This window comes from Stegastes partitus, unplaced genomic scaffold (assembly GCF_000690725.1).
Source record: "Stegastes partitus isolate 25-593 unplaced genomic scaffold, Stegastes_partitus-1.0.2 Scaffold1029, whole genome shotgun sequence".
In the NCBI taxonomy this organism is placed as follows: domain Eukaryota; kingdom Metazoa; phylum Chordata; class Actinopteri; family Pomacentridae; genus Stegastes; species Stegastes partitus.
In genome coordinates this window covers 198,835-221,209 of record NW_007578760.1, presented here as the reverse complement: position 1 = coordinate 221,209, position 22,375 = coordinate 198,835, and the positions used below count along the sequence as shown (strand labels likewise).

The window sequence follows — 22,375 nt, the reverse complement described above, 5'->3', positions numbered from 1 at the left end:
TAATGTCAAACAATGAGGAAAAAAAAGGTTTTATGTCTATTTATACAGTGAATGTAAACTTTGTGGTTTGTATATTCCAGCTGTGTGTTGCATCTTTTATGTCACAGCTGTTTTTCCACCTTAGCTTTTCCAAAAGTTGGGGTTGTGAAATGAAGTAGTGCAGCTCATTTTGGTTCTTGTTGTTGTTGTTGTCCCTGTACAGCAGAATGATGATCAGGTGTAGCCAGACCGTCCTGCAGCATTCTGCATTCAGTGCTGAAGACTGGCTGGCTATGCAAGAGTAGCTGGTGACAAACAGTAAGCATGACGGGCCTGTCTGTCACTGTAGCCTCCACAAAGCACTCCAGAGTTCTTTCTGCTGAACAAAAGTTTACTTTTGTGCTGTTGCTTTCAGCCATTTCCAGCTTGCAGTGCTTGCAGAGCTGTGCTGAAAACACTGCCACACTTCTGATGATAGAGGGTGAGGGTTCTTTGCTTGTTCGTTACCATGCTTTGACTGGGCCCAGCTCTTCTCATGATGCACCTCTGATGTAATTGATGACGGCATTTTGCTGCTCAGTTGCCCCTGTTGTACCAGAGCCACCGACGACCGCTGAATGCTTGTCTTTATTGTTTCCTCAGACTACTTTAAACTGGACACTGCATTTCACTGGCCCCAGACATACACCCACTAAGTGTGAGGTCGATCAGACAAATGGTGGTCGAGATATGCAAACCAGCAGACAGACTGGCAGACAGAGATACCAAAACTGAAAGAGAGTGAAATATTCAACAATGATTGGTGGGGGTTTACAATATGAACAGTATTTTATTTTCAAACATGGCCATCGTTGCTAATATAATAATATAATAATATTCACTTTATTTGTATAGCACCTTTAGAAACAACAGTTCACAAAGTGCTTTGACAGATAAAACATAAAATAAAATACAGGTAAAATGTCAGGCAGGACAGGACAGACACAGGTAAAAACAATAAAAAGTGCATGCAAACACATGTAAATACACACCGTCAAAAATGAAAATGTACAGAAAAGACAGGTGGTTAAAAACTGGTTAAAAGGACGACATCACACAAGGGGGTTAAGAGAGAAGCTGAAGAGAAAATCAAAGATAAAAAAATAGATTAAAATCAGGAGGATAGAAAGAGGGGATACAAGAAGTACCCTTGACCTATCCTTGATGAATGCAGTGTGGGATAGACTCAGAAGCACCAATTTAAAATGTAGAACCTTTTTCTTTAGTGGTGTCAAATATTCCTGTCGTGGGACAAATGTGAGATGCTGAAGTTTCTAAGTGTGCTACATGAGCGGGGAGCAGGGAGCCGCTGGCTGCCTGTCAGGCTGCACTGAGGGAACAGCAGCTCCCTGCAGGAAGCAGGAAGTAAACAAAACCAAGTCCAAAGTCTGCTGACTCGACCGAGTGTTTGGAGGTAAGAGACGACACAATGTCAGGCCAGTAGTACATCTATAAAGGTCCATGGTTTCCTGACTGTAAAGATATTTAGTTGTCTGTACAGACTCTCTAGCAGCTGTCTCGTTGTGTGTCCGCTCCGTAGCTCAAAGAACGTCGTCCTTCTCTGTGTGCAGTGAGTGTGACCATAAATAAAGTTTATGCTGCGGAAGGCGCACATAGTGTCCAGGCTCCATCCAGACTCTCCTCAGTGCCACTGGCCGTGAACTGGGTCATCATCGAGTCACGGAGGTCTGAGAGAAACACAAATGCCATTTTAACACGAAGCTCTCTGTCCTGTTTTGTCCAGTTTTGTCCAGTTTTGTCCCGTCTCTACAAGGCCCAGGATGACTGAGGTAAGCCAGCAGCAGTGGGGGGAGGTGTCCGGTGTGGGCAGCGTGGACCGGTGGACCCTCCAGTCCAGTGCCGTGCGGGTGGAGGTACTGACCCTGGGGGCCATCATCAGGTCTTTGAGCTGCAGAGGGAGCGACGGCCGGATGGAGGATGTAGTCCTGGGCTACGATGACCTGCAAGGTGGGAGGATCTGCATGGAGAGAATTAGGATGAGTAGGATGGGTAGACTTTAGAAGTAATTACTGAAAAGGATGGATTTTTTTGGAGCCCTGATTTCAGTAGAGCTCATTACATGCGGATGTCAGAATCTAGGAAAAATGTTGGCATCAAATGATTTTATTTTAATGCTTATTTGTAGGGGCTGCAGTGTAGCGCAGTTGGTAGCACTGTTGCCTCGCAGCAAGAAGGTCACCGGTTCGGGTTCCGGTGGGGGCACCGAGATCTTTATGCGTGGTTTGCATGTTCTCCCTGTGCAGCGTGGGTTCTCTCCGGGTTCTCCGGAGGTTAATTGGTGATTCTAAATTGTCTGTAGGTGTGAATGTGAGTGTGCTTGGTTGTCTGTCTCTAAGTGTAGCCCTGTGATAGACTGGCGACCTGTCCAGGGTGTCCCCTGCCTTCGCCCTAAGTCAGCTGGCATAGGCTCCAGCCCCCCGCGACACTAGTGAGGATTAAGCGGTGAATAGATAATGGATGGATGGTTATTTGTAGGGGTAAATATGTGCAGAATGAAACAATGCCACACTGCAGCATTTACAGTCCAGGCTCATTTGCAGTGCTTTCTCCTAGCTGGGCCTTTAAAAACACAAAACTCAACAACTCATCATGTACAGCAGAGAACACAAACTACATACAGAAGACTACAAAGCCCAATGAACAAAAACAAACTTTGATGCAATTAAAGGATCATGAAGCAATAAGCACCAGATCATTGAAAACTCATCTCTCTTTAAAAAATATCTGAATTTAAAGTGATCCAGGACTAGGTTCAAGTTCTGTTGGTAATAAGTTGTGCCCGTTTCTCCCCCAAACAGAAAAGTTTGTCCAAATGAGAGTTTACCATCTTAAAAATCCCACTCAACACTCCAACTATAACTGAGCCAGAAACTGTCGAGAAGATCCATCAGGCCACTGAACACCTTATAAATCTGCTTATAGAGGCATTTATAGAGGAATTCAGATTACACTCTTCTATAAAAATATTTAATGTTTTAAGGACATGGAAGTGGTGTGATCTTATTGGCTCCTGTCTAAATTTTAGTTGCATTATTTGCATGTCACATAAAGCTTGGTTGTTGTAGTTGCTGTTTGTGTTCAAGAGGCCACACAATAACTAAAATGTGAAATGATCGGAGAGTGCATGAAAGTATGATTATAAGGTTTACTAGTCATGTACAGCAGGAATAGATGTGCATATAAAAGTCAACAAAAAATGATTATCTAAATCATTTTTTACCCGTAACTACCCTTAACCCACGTTAGTATTGTAAAACACAATGAATAACTGTAGCAAACTGTTGTCCGTGTGAGCTAAGTTATTGTCTCTCCATCTTTCCCTTTCTCGCTCCACTCGGGTCTGTTGTGCTCCGTATGTGTCTGTTTCTACGGCGTGTCAGTCTGGAGCGAGTCAGTGTGTGGAAACAGACACACAAAGACAGTGGCAGGACAGGAAAGAAGCAGGAGAGCAGCAATATAGCAGTAGACTCACTAAGCTGAAACTGGTGCTCATAAATTAGGTCAGTGACAGTGTTAGGACCCAGCTCGCGGGGGTTGGCTGGGTGTCGGCAAAGAAAACAAAACTAATTTTATTGGTTGGGTAAAGCTGTTTATCTTATCTAACAACAACAAAAATCTAAGAGTGGATGTTTCTTGCTTCTTACATCTTGCGCAGAAGTAGTGTGACTATATTTTCTGCTTACATATGTGAACCTGTTATAGAACATTTATTATTTTTACATTACAATTTGCATTGGTTATTGAATTCATATCACAGAAACAAGGCATTGCTTCATTAGGACTAAATATAATAAAATGGACAAAATGATGGTGCCCTTCACTTAATATTTTGTTGCACAACCTTTTGAGGCAATCGCTGCAATCAAATGATTTCTTTCACTGTCAATGAGTCTTCTGTACCTCTCAGCAGGTATTTTGGCCCACTCCTCATGAGAAGACTGCTCCAGTTGTCTCAGGTTTGAAGGGTGCCTTCTCCAGACGGCATGTTTCAGCTCCTTCCACAGATGTTCAATAGGATTTAGATCAGGGCTCATAGAAGGCCACTTCAGAATAGTCCAATGTTTTCCTCTTAGCCATTCTTGGGTGTTTTTAGCTGTGTGTTTTGGGTCATTATCCTGTTGCAAGACCCATGACCTACAGCTGAGACCAAGCTTTCTGACAGTGGGCAGCACATTTCTCTCTAGAATACGTTGATAGTCTTGACATTTCATTGTACCCTGCACAGATTCAAGACACCCTGTGCCAGATGCAGTAAAGCAGCCCCAGAACATAACAGAACCTCCTCCATGTTTCACAGTAGGGACAGTGTTCTTTTCTTGATATGCTTCATTTTTGCGTCTGTGAACATAGAGCTGATGTGCCTTGCCAAAAAGTTCTAGTTTTGTCTCATCTGTTCATAGGACATTCTCTCAGAAGCTTTGTGGCTTGTCAAAATGAAGTTTAGCAAATTCCAGTCTGGCTTTTTTCTGATTTGTTTTCAACAATGGTGTCCTCCTTGGTCGTCTCCCATGAAGTCCACTTTGGCTCAAACAACGACAGATGGTGCGATCTGACACTGACGTACCTTGACCTTGGAATTCACCTTTAATGTCTTTAGAGGTTGTTCTGGGCTCTTTTGTTACCATTCGCATTATCTGTCCCTTCAATTTGTCATCAATTTTCCTCCTGTGGCCATGTCTAAAATTTCTGAATAATATGTGCAACTGTAGTCACAGGAACATCAAGCTGCTTGGAGATGGTCTTAGAGCCTTTACCTTGAACATGCTTGTCTATAATATTCTTTCTAATCTCCTGAGACAACTCTCTCCATGGCTTCCTCTGGTCCATGTTTAGTGTGGAACACACCATGTCACCAAACAGCACAGTGACTACTTGTAACCCTATAAATAGGCCAACTGACTGATTACAAATTTGTAGACACCTGTGATGCTAGTTAGAGGACATGCGTTGATTGAACATGTTCCTATGGTCCCATTATTTTCAGTCTTTTCTAGGGTTACCATCATTTTTGTCCAAGCCTGTTTCATGAGTTTGTTTTTTTAAATGATTCTGTTGAACCACGGTTCAAAAGCAATGTCTGATTTTCATTGCTTAATTTTCTTAGAATTTTTATTTATTATTACTTTTGTCAGATTCAAGTTATTTCTGTGACCATTGTGGGTTTTTCTTTCATTAACCGAGGGGTACCAACAATTTTGTCCACGTGTAGGTTTGTTTTTCTGATAGCATTACAGCATAGAAGGGCTGCATTGTGTCAGGGCAACAGTGTTATTTGCTTTTTGTTTTTTTGTTGTTTTTTTTTTTTTACATTATTTTAATGAGCACATATTAGGCAGCACTGGAACATGCGAAGGATCATTGTGCATCACATCCAATATGTTTTGGTCCTCATTGTATTTATAGATTATATGATCTTGCAGTAAATAGAAGTATAGTGGAAAACTACTTACTTTCAGAAAGAGCTAAGAGAGAACTTTGGTGAAGGAAAATGAGATTGATCTGTGTTGTGTTCTGTTTTTAGGTTATGTGTCAGATAAACGGTATATGGGTGCAGTGGTGGGCCGTGTGGCCAACAGGATTGCAGGAGGACGCTTTGAAGTGGAAGGCAAGGAATACCAACTAGAAATCAACAATGGACCAAATGCACTGCATGGAGGTCTGCATGGCTTTAATAAGGTAGGACTAGGTTAATATGTGTTTCTTTCATAAACTTGAATGAGATTTAAGAAAGCTTTTAGTCCAAAGTTTTACAATGTGGATAAACCAAGGTAAACACTGTTTGGTGTTCTCACAAATTTGTTGTGTGATGTATGTTTTTTTCTTGAATGGCTCAGCTGTCCTTTGCTCCTGATTTCAGTTATCTCTGGATTAATCGGTCTGATGGGCTAGAATCAGGGCACACTATTAACCTATTAAAACAAGCTAACCAACACAAGTGTCTGTTAAAAAATTATTGCCTACCATATTGGCAAATAATGAGAAAATAGCAGTAATGTAATGTCAAAACAACAAGGCTGCAATTTAAATTCAGCGGTGTATAACTTTCCTGGGCTGCTTTCCCTAAATAGCCTGTTGATCCCTCTACACCAGACATGATAATCAAACCAGCCACAGCCATAAACTTAGCCAATTTTGAAGCCTAGTTTTTACTTATTTATGGAATTATTTTCAGACGGACTGCCAGCACACTGATCAGAAGGTGTGAATTAAACAAATATCATCATTATGACTTGTTGGAAACAACTGTTGGGCTCAACATTTATTGAGAGAAGTTGACCCTTTTTGAATGGAAGTCTTTTGGAGCTAGCATCGAGTGACCTTGGTTGTCTGTCTCTAGTGTGGCCCTGCGATAGACTGGTGACCTGTCCAGAGTGTCCCCTGCCTTCGCCCTATGTCAGCTGGGATAGACTCCAGCCCCCCAGCGACCCCAGTCAGGATTAAGTGGTGTATAGATTATGGATGGATGGATGTTGGCGTTTGCCTGCTAGCAACTGCACTTTGAACAAATGAAAGAATTAGCTGAAATGAAGGCTGGACAGACACTTTTCTTTTTTGTGCGTGCAATCCATGCAAACTGAAAACATGGCCAGTGACGCACACCTGTCAGTCAGTTGTGAACTTAATTTTGCACATTTGAAGAAAAGGGGGTTTAGCATTAAAATAGCTCTTTCTAGACAATATTTTAGCAGGGATAGTGTTAGGCTATTTTAGCATATAAATAGTGTGAAATAACAGCTAAAAGCCACTCTGTACTTTTGTCTTGTATTGTCTTAAGAAGCAATAACATCAAATTTCCTTCTGCTGTTAACATGGTTTTGAAATGCGCTGTGTGTTAAAACCATTTTGCTCACTGCTACCATTCCTTTTGTCAAGACTTACTGAAGAAGGACATTTTGGTCTAAGTAAGTAAAACTTCACAAGACACCCACTTACATTTTAAATCAGAGTGGTGAAACCTTGTTTTTTACACAATAATAAGACGAAGAATCGATACAATATTGGGAGGTATTCTTCTTTCACCAGCAGCCCATGACATGTAGCTTACCTGTGTGCCCCTGAATGTTCAGTATTTCATTTAACGTGACTATTTATTGCGCTTTGACTACTTTCACTTTATGTGTTGCATAACAAATGCGTGCTTGTCTCTCCAGGCTATCTGGCATGCTACAGCAGTAGAAGATGGCGTGCAGCTGAGTCTTACAAGTCCAGATGGAGACCAGGGTTATCCTGGAGAGGTGAACGTCTCTGTGTCCTACACCCTACAGGTAGGCACACACAGCTCATACCCTCCCATGTCTGTAGCCCAAACGTTTTTACTTTATCACACAAAGTTTACTTTTGACAGGGATGATCTGATAGAACTCGCAAATGATTCCACTCAAATGGGTCAAACAGGAATACACAGTATTCTGTTATGAAAACATTTTTAATAAAATGAACCAGCCTGGGATGAAAATGCTCTCAGACTTGGCAGATGTTGAATAATTACAGTATCTGCCCCAAAATTAGGGGAGGATGTCTTTATTTGCCCCAAAGAAATGTTTCTAAAATGTTGTAGAATTCATCATGCATTTTGTTTGTTGTCATTAGTTATTGTTAGCATTTAAAAGATTTTACATCTGAATAAATAAATGGCTTGCAGATGTGAGTTCAGTACAAACTGAATTGTTTGTTCAGGGGGAAACACTAACTGCTGAGTACCGAGCCTGGTCTACCAAAACCACCCCTATCAACCTCACCAATCACTCCTACTTCAATCTGTCTGGACAGGTAAGAGCACATAAAAACTATACGATCGTCCAACTACATTTGTGTCGGTAAATGTTGAAGGGAAGCAATGACAGATATGAAAGTATTATTTAGTTAATTACATAAACAAAAGATCAAAATAATGAAAGTCATTCAAAAACAACCACAACACATACACCTGACTAATTAGTTTTTGTCACTGTGATTTTTAATGCTGCTAATAACTAAAAGTCAACAAGGTCCTAATTTAATTTCCAATTTCTGAAACTAAAAACGTGTTTAAGACTTGCCTAACATTGTGATTTACAGTAAAGTACTTGAAGCCTATTTTAGGGCTATTGATCAGAAGGTTAGAGGTTCAAACCCCAGTGCTGCTATTGTTGGCCCCTGAGCAAGGCCCTTAACCCTACCTGCTGCAGGGGCGCTGTACCATGGCTGACTCTGCACTCTGACCCCAACTAGGATATGCAAAAAAAGAAAAAAACATTTTCCAATGCTGCAATGTATTGGCTGCACCTTGGCTGCACCTTGGCTGCACCTTGGCTGCAAGGTGTCCTGGTGGTTAGCACCATCGCCTCACAGCTAGAAGATCCCCAGCTCGTTCCAGTTAGGCTGCCCAGGATCTTTCTGCATGGAGTCTCCATGTTCTTTCTGTGTAGCGTGGGTTCTCTACGGGTTCTCCGGCTTCCTCCCACAGTCCAGAAACATGTTGAGGTTAATTGGTGACTCTAAATTGTCCGTAGGTGTGAATGTGAGTGTGCTTGGTTGTCTGTCTCTAAGTGTAGCCCTGTGATAGACCGGCGACCTGTCCAGGTGAACCTGCCTTTACCCTGAGCCAGCTGGGATAGACTCCAGCCCCGAGCAGCCCTGGTGAGGATTAAGTAGTGTACAGGTGCTGGTCATATATTTTGAATATCATGAAAAAGTTTATTTATTTCAGTAATTCCATTCAAAAAGTGAAACTTGTATATTATATCCATTCACTACACGCAAACTGATATATTTCAAATGTTTTATTTCTCTTAATTTTGATGATTGCATGTGAATACTAATGAAAATCCCAAATTCAGTATCTCAGAAAATTTGAATTAGAGCCCAGGTTGCTCTGATAGTGGCTTTCAGTTCTTCTGCATTGTTGGGTTTGGCATATCACATTTTCCTCTTCACAATATCAGGCGAGTTTGCTGGCCAATTAAGAGCAGGGATACCATGGTCCTTAAACCAGGTACTGGTAGCTTTGGCACTGTGTGCAGGTACCAAGTCCTGTTGGAAAATGAAATCTGCATCTCCATAAAGTTGGTCAGCAGCAAGAAGCATGAAGTACTCTAAAACTTCCTGGTAGACAGGTGCGTTGACCTTTAACCTAAGAAAACACAGTGGACCAACACCAGCAGATGACATGGCACCCCAAACCATCACTGACTGTGGAAACTTTACACTCAGCGTCAAGCAACGTCGATTCTGTGCCTCTCCTCTCTTCCTCCAGACTCTTGGAGCTTGATTTCCAAAGGACATGCAAAATTTGCTTTCATCAGAGAACATAACTTTGGACCACTCAGCAGCTGTGCGACAGCTGTAACCCATGTCTTGCATACGTCTGTGCGTGCTGGTTCTTGAAGCACTGACTCCAGCTGCAGTCCACTCTTTGTGGATCTCCCCCACATTGATTTCATTTCACAATCCTCTCCAGGGTGCGGCTATCCCTATTGTTTGTACACTTTTTTCTACCACATCTTTTCCTTCCCTTCGCCTCTCTATTGATGTGCTTGGACACAGAGCTCTATTAACAGCCAGCCTCTTTAGCAATGGCCTTTTGTGTCTTGCCCTCCTTGTGCAAGGTGTCAGTGGTCATCTTTTGGACAACTGTCAGGTCAGCAGTCTTCCCTGTGATTGTGTAGCCTACAGAACTAGACTGAGGGACCATTTAAAGGCCTTTGCAAGTGTTTTGAGTTAATTAGCTGATTAGAGTGTGGCACCAGGTGTCTTCAATATTGAACCTTTCCACAGTATTCTAATTTTCTGAGATACTGAATTTGAGATTTTCATTAGTATTCAGGTATAATCATCAAAATTAAGAGAAATAAGCATTTGAAATATGTCAGTCTGTGTGTAATGAATGAATATAATATACAAGTTTCACTTTTTGAATGGAATTACTGAAACAAATAAACTTTTTCATGATATTCTAATTATATGACCAGCGCCTGTATAGACAATGGATGGATGTAATCCTTTCTTGACAACTAAAGGCTGTTTCTTTTAGCAGGTATCCAGTACCACTAGATGGCAATGTGGTGTCATGTAAAGCAACTACGGACTGGACTGATTTGATCTGAGCAAAACGCATTAATCTGAAATATTCTTAACTACTTGAACTGGTGTGCTAGGGAAACAGTACTTACCTGAAATTTCTGGACAACCTATACTCAGGTTGACAATTAATTAATGTGGATACGAGATTTGTGTTTTTCTAAGGCAGATTCAGGTTATCCAATTTCAAAAATGCTAATAGCTTTATGGCTTCTCAGAGGACAGTAGACTGAACATGCCAAGTGATTTTTAGCTTTTAGGTTACCTCTTGAAGCTGTGCTATGACGTCCTTAAGTTCAGATCCTGGCCTGCTGCATGAATAGGAAAATGTGCGACACTAAAAAACAATAATACATTTATTCCAAACAAGTAGTGTTTAAAAAACAAAGCAAAACTACATTTGTCACAATATATATATGAGTTAATACTAGATGATTGGCCAGCCCTTGATAGATTTGCTTATATAAAAACAAATACTCAATGCAACCATGTGTTTAATGGCTGTTAGCTTAGTATTAGCTTTACATTAGCTAAACTATCTGTTAGACCCGATTCTTTTGTTGGAAGCCCAAGAACAAGCTGGAGAAATCTTCAGTTCTCAGTTGTATAATTTATTTATTTCAGTCACAGGTAAAGTGAGGCAGCGCTGGAATTCAGAGGGACAGAGAGGAATCTCATGTCCAGCTGAACTGAGGTTTTTCGGTTCCAGGTTACAGATATCTTCTTGGGCTGGGCCTGCCCCGAACATAGATAAGATTTGTACGCTCCCGAGTTTAATTGGCCAGTTACTAATGGCGTGGACAGGCATCCTTCTGTGCTCTGTCCATGTCCTTGATGTTTGGTAAGCAGCATGTGTGGATGTTGTTGGTACGGCGTGTAGCTAAAGTAACAATCGTATCTGATAGAATAGAGGAGTTTCTGCTGTCTCCAAGTGTGTGAACTGGTTCTCACCGGCCACGTTATCTTCAAGGACGTATGCTGTTCTCAGTAGGAAAACACGAAACAGAATCATACGCTCAGTGCAAAATACAGATTCAGAATACATAATAGCTCGAAACATACTGTTTTAACATTTAAGATTTCCTATAGTATAAGTTAGTTTGGCTAACTGATATTGCTCCAAGTTCTTATATTTTTGCACTGAAAGGGCTGCACCTTCGTTTCATTGTACATGTTACAATGACAATAAAACAAATCTGAATCTGAATCTATTGCTAACTAATTTTAGAGAGCTAATGTTAATCTTCTTAAAAAACAAAGCAAAACTACATTTGTCACAATATATATATTGAGTTAATACTAGATGATTGGCCAGCCCTTGATAGATTTGCTTATATTAAAAATAAATACTCAATGCAACAATGTTTTTAATGGCTGTTAGCTTAGTATTAGCTTTACAGTAGCTAAACTATCCTTTGCTTACAGTTAATGCCAATATATGTTGAAGACCAGGAATTTAATGATTACAGTTCTGGCTTTAAAAAAAAGTCATCAAATTCTATTTTAAGAAGACCTTGTTTAAAATCAAAGTTAACTCATTTCACTTTCTACACATTAGCTGGCCTTTGCAAGCAAATGTTCAGGCGCATGTTTAATAAGAACACAACTATGGTGTGCTTATGCGTGAGCTGGAGTCTATCCCAGCCGACTTAGGGCAAAGGCAAGGGACGCCCTGGACAGGTCGCCAGTCTATCACAGGGCTACACTTAGAGACAGACAACCAAGCACACTCACATTCACACCTACGGACAATTTAGAATCACCAATTAACCTCAACATGTTTTTGGACTGTGTGGGAGGAAGAACCCACGCTGCACGGGGAGAACATGCAAACGCCATGCAGAAAGATTCCGGTGCCCCCACCAGGACGCGAACCAGCAACCTTCCTGCTGCGAGGCAACAGTGCTACCAACTGCGCCACCCTGCAGCCCCCAAGGATAACAATTAAAGCTTATTTTTGTTTACTTAAACCAAACTAAGTTGTAAGTAAGTATGGGGTTGTGAGAGTCAGTAGAGTCAGTCAGTGCTGTGTGCCTGTGTCTGTCCATCGCTCTCTCTCTCGACCTGTTGACTAATTCATTGCTAATACCATTGGTAGATGTACAGAAGTTACAGTACTTCTTATTGAACAAAGTCCTACACTTGGGCAGTTTTCTGCTGATAGTCTTTAGGGCTAGTTATCCTGAATGCTGCATGATGACATAAAAAGTAAAACATTAAACTGCATTTGATATATAGACATTTGATGAACACTGATTCATAAATTTACCAACACTAAGATGACAGATTTGCGTGTGTGTTTATGCATGTAGGTCCATAATGCTGCAAACATCTACGACCATCAGGTGTCCATCAATGCACAGTCCTATCTACCTGTGGATGGCACATCGATTCCTACTGGTAAAACATTTACAGAACACATATCAAATCTCACCTGTCCCTCCCATGCATCTGAGGCAATGTGTTGATTAGTTGGGATTGTGCATCATTATATTTTGTTTGTTATTAAGATGGCCAAACCTGACTACTGAAAGGTACAGCTAAAATGGAATTTTTTTAGTTTAGTTTTAAAAGATGGTAGTGTTGGCGCACACCTAAAATCAATGGATTGGTTACTCTAGTAGCTTGAAAGTTAAAGGTATTTTCTCCAACATTCATGAAGAGGCAGGGAATAACCAGATGACTTGTTTCAGATTACTTCAAGGGTCTAGCAAGTTCATAGTTCACAAGTATGTCAGGGAGATTTTGGAGTGCCTTTATCCTCTGAACCCTAATCAATTTTTCTGCAATTTTTTGCTTCTGTCAGATCTGTGCTCACTTTGGGCTAGTTTTACTGCAATATACAATCACTGGTCACTTTATTAAATACACCTGTGAAATCTAATGCAATCTAACACAACAGCTCTGTCATAGATTGTGACTGTTAAGGAGCTTCTACATTTTCAGTTTTGTCAAACCTGTCAAAGTTGATCAGTCTACTTTATGTTTACTGCTGAGGTCATAGTGGGTAGTGGTTGTGTACTAGACTGCATTACATTTAAAAATGCTCCCTATCTATTGCCCCGCTTATGTATGTTGTAGTGAACATATTAAAAACACCTTTAAATATAATTCATTACAATAATAAAGATGATGGTTAAAGAGTTATCATCTTTTTGACACCCTCAGGAAAACAGGAACATGTAGTAGCTCCATAAAAGTAGAATTTATGGCAGAGCAGTTGTATTGAATTGCCTTGGATTTCATTAGGCCTAACTAGTAAAGTGACCCGATAGTTTAAAATCCTAAAAACAACACAACCATGGAAGTGGAGAGAACTCGAAAATGTCTTTTGTGCAGTCTGACTCAGAGTGCCAGAAATCACAAAAACAGAAAGGAAAAAACATTCATAAAAATGTACTTGGCCTTAACATGTTTGACTTGGCAGGTGTTAATAATACAGGAAAAAACAGTGACTGTACATACTGTGGATATTTTACTACTTAGGTTTTAAATTTGTTTCCATATTCTCTCCACTGGTCTGTAAGCATCCAAAAAGTAGTTGAATTTCTGTCATGGCTTTTCAGCTGACTGAGGAGAAAAGAATTTTATTATGTTTTTTTTCACAAAATGTGTTCATCTTTCTAACACTTGCCCTGTTTGGATTTTGTGAACACTTTCTAATATATATGTATTTTTAAATATATGTAATTTAGAAGGTAGATGTACAGTCGTCTTCATATTTATTCATACCCTCCCATTAAAGAAGGAAAAAAACAGTTGTCACTGAAATAAGCTAAAATTAACAAAAGTAATAATAAACAAAAATTTTATGCAAATCGTGACATTGCTTTTGAATTGTGATTCAACAGAAATATCCATCCATCCATTATCTATACACCGCTTAATCCTCACTAGGGTCACTGGGGGGCTGGAGTCTATCCCAGCTGACTTAGGGTGAAGGCAGGGGACACCCTGGACAGGTCGCTAGTCTATCACAGGGCCACACTTAGAGACAGACAACCAAGCACACTCACATTCACGCCTACGAACACTTTAGAATCACCAATTCATTTTAACATGTTTTTGGACCTTGTGGGTGGAAGCTGGAGAGAACCTACGCTGCACGGGGAGAACATGCAAACTCCATGGAGAACTGACTGAAAACTGACTGAGGAACAGTTTCAGATGTATATAGTCACTTCAGCTCACAAGGCCAGTCGTCCATTGATGACCAAGGACTCACGTTCCTCGAGGTGTGAATTGTTGTGAAGCCAGGTGGTCCAACAGCAACCACAGTAATACTGGTCGTGGAGCTGCCAGTGTATTCAAGACAGGATGTGAATCTGCCATGTCAGGAGTGACTCAAGATGTTAATGATGGTGAAACTTCATGCAGAGAGATTTTAACACTGCCTTATAGGTGCTTGATAATTGGTGTTGTAGCCCCCCTCCTCTATTCAGAGATGGCTGTTCCAGTTTGACATGGATGGTCTCCTTTACCCTTCTCTCAGACCATCTGTCTTATTTGTCCAAAACATGTTTATTACTGTTCTCAAAGAAGTGTCCCTTATCTTTTTGATGCAACTTTAGATTTTAGGTTGCGTTTAGATTTTTAAATTATTGACATTATTTCATATAAATCTGTGTCCACTTTGATATTTTTCCTAAGTTCTTGTCAACAAAGCCAAATTAAATTGACCATGATTGGTAAAAAGCAAAAAAAAAAAAAAAGTAGAAAACTTCCAAGGTCTATTTTATGTAAAAATCTGCTGATCCTGAGGGGGTCAAATGGGAACTTTTTTTCAGATTTGCTTGACTTTATGTGAATTATGGTAGGGAGACCTAGGGGCTCATGTTGGGTAAAAGCTTTCAAAAGAAAATCGTCAGGACTGTGCCTGCATGAGGCGATAAACCCCTTTATCAAGAACTGTTAGAGGACTATACTCACAGAATCTGGGCTTACAGTACGTAACCAGCGTTCCTTTGTTGTCCATTTCAGACCCTAGACACAGATGTCACTCTCTAAACAAGAGAACCTAAAAATCATACTTTGATGTGTTGTCGCTTTGCTTTGAAACATGACTTTGGACAGCACATATAAGGAAAACGATGACATTATAAGATCAGGACAGCACCATGCCACTTAATGTTGGTAAAACATATGTTTATTGCCAAACTCCTTTCTTTTGTCAGCATTTTTAGAGAATGGGCCATGTCCCATTATCTATCATGTGTTTAGTGATACCCAATCATGACTCAGTTACCTAATATATCTACAGGAGAGATCAGAGCAGTGGATGGCACACCTTTTGACCTCAGACAGCAAACTCTGATTGGCCCTCGGCTGAACGAAGTTCCCGGTCCAGGGTTTGACCACAACTTCTGTCTGTCAGGACCCAAAGATCCCTGGACAGTGAGACATGCAGCCAGGTTTGCTGCAGAATTATTTTTCTCTCAATCCCACAGATTACTGTCTTTAATGAAGTCTGTGAGGAAAACTTTTTTATTTCAGAGTCTGTCACCAAGCAAGTGGCCGTGTCTTGGAGGTTTCTACCAGCCAACCAGGAGTCCAGTTCTACACTGCTAACGTCCTGGATGGCTCTATAACGGGAAAGAATGGGTCTCGGTACGGGAAGCACTGCTCCTTTTGTCTAGAGACGCAGAACTGGCCTGATGCTGTCAACCAGGTATGATGAATTGAAACCTAGTCATACAGTGCTGTTTTATGGAGAGATGTGTCTTTAAAACTAACAGTTTCTCTGTTAAGTGTAATTTAGAAACCAGGGCCCAAACAGGCAGGTTGAATAAAATGCCGATCCATCCATCCATTATCTATACACTGGTTAATCCTCACTAGGGTTGCAGGGGGGCTGGAGCCTATCCCAGCTGACTTAGGGTGAAGGCAGGGGACACCCTGGACAGGTCGCTAGTCGATCACAGGGCCACACTTAGAGACAGACAACCAAGCACACTCACACTCACACCTATGGACAATTTAGAATCACCAATTAACCTCAACATGTTTTTGGACTGTGGGAGGAAGCTGGAGAACCCAGAGAAAACCCACACTGCACGGGGAGAACATGCAAACTCCACGGAGAAAGATCCTGGGTGTCCTCACCGGGACACGAACCGGTGACCTTCTTGCTGCGAGGCAACAGTGCGAACCACCTTGCAGCCCCCATTGAGAGACTTTATTAAGCCTTACGCTAGAAATCTAGGCATGATTTTTGATCAATCTCTGTCACTAGACAGCCATGTCAGCCAGCTTATACGTTCCTGTTTTTACCATCTGCGCAGCATCGCTAAGTTAAAATCCATGGTATCCAAAGTGGAACTGGAGATGATTTTGCATGCTTTTATTTCATCTAATTTAGATTACTGTAATGCCCTTTTTACCTGTTTAAATCAGTCTTCTCTTAACCGCCTTAAGACAGTCCAAAATGCAGCTGCTCGTCTTTTAACAGGAACTAACCAGAGATCCCACCACAGTCCTGTCCTCTCTTCACTGGCTCCCTATCAATTTTCATGTACATTTTAAAATTCTATTGCTAACTTTAAGGGCTTTACATGGCCAATCACCACAGTATATTTCCGACCTCCTTCACTGGTACGCTCCGCATAGAGCTCTTAGGCCAGGCCAACAAAAAATACTTGTTGTCCCTCAATCCAAGTACAAAACCCGTGGTGACTATGCTCTTCAAGCTTTCACACCAAAACTGTGGAATGCTCTTCCTCTACAACTGAGATCGGTCGACTCCTGTGAAAATTTTGTGAGACATCTGAAAATGTTTTTATTCAGACAGGCTTTTGGTCGACCTATGGCTGCTTTATTTTATTTCATTTTATTTTATTTTATTTTATTTTATTTATTGTTTTTGATGCACTGTATTTTAGCTGTTGCTCTCGTTTTAGCAGTTTATTACCTTTACCTTTACCATTATTGTTTTTGTCCTTGTTTTGTTAGTGTTGTAAAGCACTTTGTGATTTTGTATCTGTGAAAGGTGCTATATTAATACATTTTACTTACATATCCTCAAGGGGCTGTTTGTGTTTGCCTGACAGTGAGTTGGAGATGAAGCTGTAACTCTTGACTACAAGCTAAGGATTTTGTTCGCAATAATAACCAAGAATGGGGACCTTATATTTTAGTATCATTTTAGATAACACTTGTCTTGACAAAGGTTTAATCTTACTCAACCTAACAAAGTGTTTTAGCATTCATGTCTGTGTAGCTCTGAACTCGGACACAACTAAAAAACTCATGTCTTTCGTGTGTGCATGTGTTTGTTCAGGCTTCGTTTCCGGACTGCCTCCTGCGTCCTGGTGTGGATTACCAACATGTCACTCACTTCACATTCACCACTGTCTGATTTGGTCTGCTATTAGCAGGACAGAAGAAGAGAAATGGTTGTTCTTAAGTAGAAATTTTAATTGATAAAAGTTCACATTTGTAAATAAAATTTAAATTACTGATGTTAAACACAAAATGAATAAAGCACTCATTCACTCAAGCTGCTCATTTGTTCCAGAGTTTTATTTGTTAGTATTAATCTGTTTATGCAGTTCTAGGAACTAGTTAGGAAGTCAGGTAGAGGATGCACACATTATATGGTACATTATGCAGAGAGTAAGAAACTTCACCCGCGTGTGTGTTGAACATATTTACATAGGCTGAGCTACTCCTTGAACATTAGGGATGAGGCAGCTTCTTACTAAGATATCTTGTGTAGTTAAGGCAAACTTCTTATCACTCAAAGGCTTTTAATTGCTTAGAGTTCATAAAACGCAACAGAACTAGTGAGCATTTGTGGACCAGAGCTAGAGATGACAAAAAAAAATCCTTGTTAAGCACTGGGTGTGTGACTTCTTTACATTCCCTCTCAGCTTTATGAAGCCTACATAGTCAGCATCATGAGACTGCAGGTGAATTAATACATTAAAACACAAGGGTTCTGATTTACACTGGTAATAGTTTGTCAGACACAGAGAGGGGCACCAAACTCTCAGGTAGCTCAGTGTAGTTGACTTATTACCAACCAGAATTTGCAGTTTTTTGGGGTTTTTTTGGTTGTTGTTTTTTGAATAGGAAATTTACTTTCATTACAGATGTTTCAGATTAGTTTTAACATATTATGGTGTAAAGGGATAATCACTGTCATACAGGACAAGCTGACACTTTATTCCGTCTGCCTGTAAACAATGGTCAGGTCCTGCCACCAGGGCGGAGTCTGAACCCAGGTGCAGAGACAGGCAGCGAATAACCAAAAGCTTTTATTTACCAAGACAGTAATCACAAATCAATTTGGAAAGGGGGAGCTAAGTGTTCATTTCAGGTATATTGTCATGAACCATCGACTTGTAAAGAGCATATGTATCATGGCAGCCTTGAGTTTGCAACTCTTAATTCTGAATTTTCTGTGATTGACTCACTGAAACACGTGCGTGGCTACAACAAATGACAATCATCATTTTGGTTCTTTTTTAGATTTATTAAACATCTTCTGATATTTTGACAAAATTTGCAAGGTCAAAAATATACATAAAGAAATGTAAATATTTTGTTAAATGTCCTTTGGCTATTTTCACCTCGACTAGGTTCGTTTGGTAGCCAGTCACAAGCTTCTGGTTGTATCTTTCATTACTCCTCTTGACAGAATTGGTATAGTTCAACTAAATTTGTTGGCGTTCTGACACAGACTTGCCACAGATTCTTGAAGAGGTTTGTCCATGTGATCAGCAGCAAACTAATGTCAAGCAGTTTCTAGAGAAAGAGCTTCCTTCTTGCACAGCAGCCTCTGAGCTGATGGTGATGTAAAACACACTTGACTGTGGACACTGACAGCTGTGATCCAGCAGCTTCTGATTCATTGCAGACCTACTTTTTGGTGATTCTTGGTTGACTCTTAACCATCGTGACTGACTATCTCACAGCAGCAGGTGATAGTTTGTGTTTTCTTCCTGATCGTGGCAGTGACACATCTGTACCATGAACCTTATGCTACAGTGGATTGTGCAGATGATCTTGAGATCTGTAGCTGCTTTGAAATTACTTCAAGTGTCTTTCTTGACTTGTTCCATTCAATGATTTGCTTTTTCAAATCTTTGCTGAGATCCTCAGTCTTCCCCACTGTGGTGTTTGAGGCAAAGTCCAATGAGTGGATCAGTTGGGCCCTATTTAAATTGGAAAGTCAGCAGCTGTAGTCATTTGTAGTCATTCAAGAAAAGCAACTTTGATAAAACAAGCTTTCTAGATCACTAAAACTGATCATTCAAGTTGCTATTTGTCAATTTTTGACCAATCATAATCTGTCATGTTTTCCAGAAGTCCTTCAATAAATCTATGAAAGAGCCAATATGCATGATTGTTGTTTGTGACAAAGACTCATGGGTTTCAATAATTACATCATAGAAAATTCAAGTTATATGAGTCATTGGAAAGTCAAGAATGCTATGATTTACATGGTCTTTATGAGTGCATGCAAACTTTTGTTTACAGCAGTAACCCCAATGACAGATGGTCTAATAAATTTGTTAAGAACTCTGTGTGTGTGTGTGTGTTTATACACAGATTGTTTTCTCCTGACTAGATCCTTGCTTGTGTTGTATCTGCTCTCAGATGTACGTTGCTTTGGATAAAACCGCTCCCAGAGGGTGAGAGTAGGGCCCCACCTGTCCTCAGCACTGAGCACCAGCTCTGGCTCTCCACAGAGCTGTGTGCTAAGCCCCCTACTCTACACCCTCTACACCCACAACTGCAACCCCACCCTCCCGAACAACACCATCATCAAGTTCGTGGATAATACCACGGTGATGGGGCTCATCTCTAAAGAAGATGAGACCGCACACAGAATGGAGGTGGAGCGACTATCAGTCTGGTGCACCACCAACAAACTCATCCTGAACACACCCAAGTCGAAGGAACTGATTGTCGACTTCAGGAGGTGTAAACTGGACATTCAGCCCATCACAATCAATGGGGACTGGGTGGAGATGGTGCCAGACTTCAGGTTCCTGGGCACCTACATCAGTGAAGACCTGACCTGGACTGCAAACTCCACTTCAATCCTGAAGAAGGCACAGCAGAGACTCTAATTTCTGAGGATTCTCAGGAAGAACAATCTAAGAACTGAGCTCTTGGTGTCCTTCTACTGCTGCTCGGTGGAGTGGGTGCTGAGCCACGGCATCTCGCTGTGGTTCTCCAGCTGCACTGTGGCAGAAAGGAAACAGCTCCAGAGGGTCACAAACACTGCCCAGAGACTGACTGGCTGTCCTCTTCCATGTCTGGAGGAGATTTACAGCACCCGCTGCCTCAGGAGAGCCCGCAGCATCATCAGGGATCCCTCACACCCCGGCCACCACCTCCTCGAACTCCTGCCCTCAGAGAGGTGTTTTAGGGCAATAAAGACAAGGACAAACACAGTAAAGAACAGTTTCTACCCAAGAGCTGCCTTGCCCTGAACGCAGCAAATTCCCATTATTCATTCTTCTTGAACGCAATATCCCGGTTGTTTTTCCATTTCTTTTAATTTTATATTCACATCTTTATTCTATTTTCTTTTTTTTTTCTTTTTTCTCATCCCTGTGTAAAGTTTGAGGTGGTGGTTGGAGGTGCAGAATGGCAGCCACACCTCTGTCAGTCTGCCCCAGGGCAGCTGTGGATACAGTCATAGCTACCACAAGAATGAATGTGTGTGAATGAACAACTGACAATGTAAAGCATCTTTGAATGCCGAGAAAAGCGCTCCAGAAATCTGATCAGTTATTATTATTGTTATTATTATTGTTGTTATTATTATTATTATTATTAGGTTACTGATTTAATGTCAGATAGTGAGAAGAAAAGGTTATGTGTCTTTATACAGCATATGTAAACTTTGGAATAAAACAGATGTTTAAGTTGGAGCTGATCGTCTTTACAAATGTGCATTAAACCATAGTGTACACATGTAACTTCCTTGTGTTCCTAGTACACCAAAGGAATTACAAAATATTTTTCACAACGTTTAGTTACACTCATTCAAAACAAAGGAGTCACAGCATAAATCAAATCACAGCCATGGATACAGCCGCAATAAACAGTCAAACTCCCAGCTATAGCCTGGCTCAATCAGGCTCTGCAGTGGACGGTACAGTGTAGAAAACCAGGTTCTACAAGTCCCTGATCCAGCTGCAATGATATAAACTTGGACCTCAACTGAGCATGTCACAACCAGGAGGTTAAAACTGCAGTGCACAACAACATACATAACACTATGTCATAAAACAGCTCAGTGTTCTTCTACGTATCAGAATAATCACAGAAGGTAAAGCAAAAGAAAAATAACATCGAGTAAAGCTATTTACATCTGGGCTCAGAAACAGTTTTATTGCAAAGTAGGTTTTCACATAGGAGGAATTTGACTTGGTGCATTGGTACGTAACTGTAGACACTAACATGTAGATTAAAAAGTGTGGCACGTCAGTGGACAGTAAGTGTAACAAGATAAATAAATAAAGAGAAAGTGCCACAAGTCAAATTGGCAATACGTGTAATCAAGCAAGGTAGCAGAAATACTTCCAGTGTGCAGGAATGTGCAAATTTAGCCCTTGAGAATGTGCAAGAATACATTATATTTAATACAAACAATCCTATTCAAAAGCAGTGTGTTATTGTAATAATGCCAGAGGTGGGATGTAATGAAATATAATACTTTGTTACTGTACTTAAGTAGATTTTGCAGGTATCTGTACTTGAGTATTAGTTTTTCTTACGATTTCTTACTTTTACTCCCAACATTTGAACACAAATATCTGTACTTTCTACTCCTTACATTCTCAAAACTTGCTCGTTACTTGTTTCAACCTCTGTGGATGACGACATGGTGTAAAAGACGTAACAACAAACGTCTTTATCTTTCCCAGCAGTGTGCAATTTGTCACTGAAGCTCCTCACACCCCTGCCTGCCTCAGCTGCCTGCCAGAGGCTTTTCAGCTCTGCAGGACTGATTTTCAGATCCAAAAGGGCACGTCTTCATTCAAAGAACTTTGAGAACCAGCTTCTGCTGAGGCTCAATGAAAGATTTTGGTAGTCTTGGAGAGATGAGTGTTTCCATGTTGATTATAGTGTTTAATGTTTGTTATGTTGCTGAAATGGAAAACTGTCCAGTGATTTTTTTTCTCTGTAGCAGCACTGTGCAGGTTCTTAAAGGATGAAAACAATCCTATTTTGTGTGATTAAAACTTTTTTCATTTTGCAGATTTTTAAAAGAGGAATTGTGTATCATTGAAGCTAAAAATTCATTTTTACTTTTTAC

General features: G+C 40.6%; 1 protein-coding gene across 3 annotated transcripts; it reads left to right on the top strand.

The window, feature by feature from the left end:
- Positions 1–1,362: 1,362 nt before the first annotated feature.
- Positions 1,363–17,597, top strand: galm (galactose mutarotase). Of its 3 annotated transcripts, none has more exons than XM_008295188.1 (9): positions 1,363–1,432; positions 1,773–1,986; positions 5,561–5,715; positions 7,191–7,304; positions 7,717–7,809; positions 12,411–12,498; positions 15,359–15,509; positions 15,592–15,766; positions 17,375–17,597. In XM_008295188.1, the coding sequence occupies exons 2-9, from the start codon at positions 1,800–1,802 to the stop codon at positions 17,450–17,452; spliced, it is 1,041 nt and encodes a 346-aa protein (XP_008293410.1). In that variant the 5' UTR covers positions 1,363–1,432; positions 1,773–1,799; the 3' UTR covers positions 17,453–17,597. The 3 variants fall into 3 exon arrangements, with proteins under 3 accessions (XP_008293410.1, XP_008293411.1, XP_008293412.1); XM_008295189.1 differs by lacking the exon at positions 1,363–1,432 and adding an exon at positions 1,572–1,588; XM_008295190.1 differs by lacking the exon at positions 1,363–1,432 and adding an exon at positions 1,578–1,588 and having other exon boundaries at positions 1,793–1,986.
- The last annotated feature ends 4,778 nt before the right edge of the window (positions 17,598–22,375 follow it).

What these genes read in the sequence shown, in the direction of transcription:
- galm (XM_008295188.1), top strand. Translation starts at nt 1,800, where the DNA reads ATGACTGAGGTAAGCCAGCAGCAGTGGGGGGAGGTGTCCGGTGTGGGC. An exon ending in TGGCACATCGATTCCTACTG is followed by an intron (nt 12,499 to 15,358) that starts GTAAAACATTTA and finishes ATATATCTACAG; the next exon opens with GAGAGATCAGAGCAGTGGAT. An exon ending in ACAGTGAGACATGCAGCCAG is followed by an intron (nt 15,510 to 15,591) that starts GTTTGCTGCAGA and finishes TTTTTATTTCAG; the next exon opens with AGTCTGTCACCAAGCAAGTG.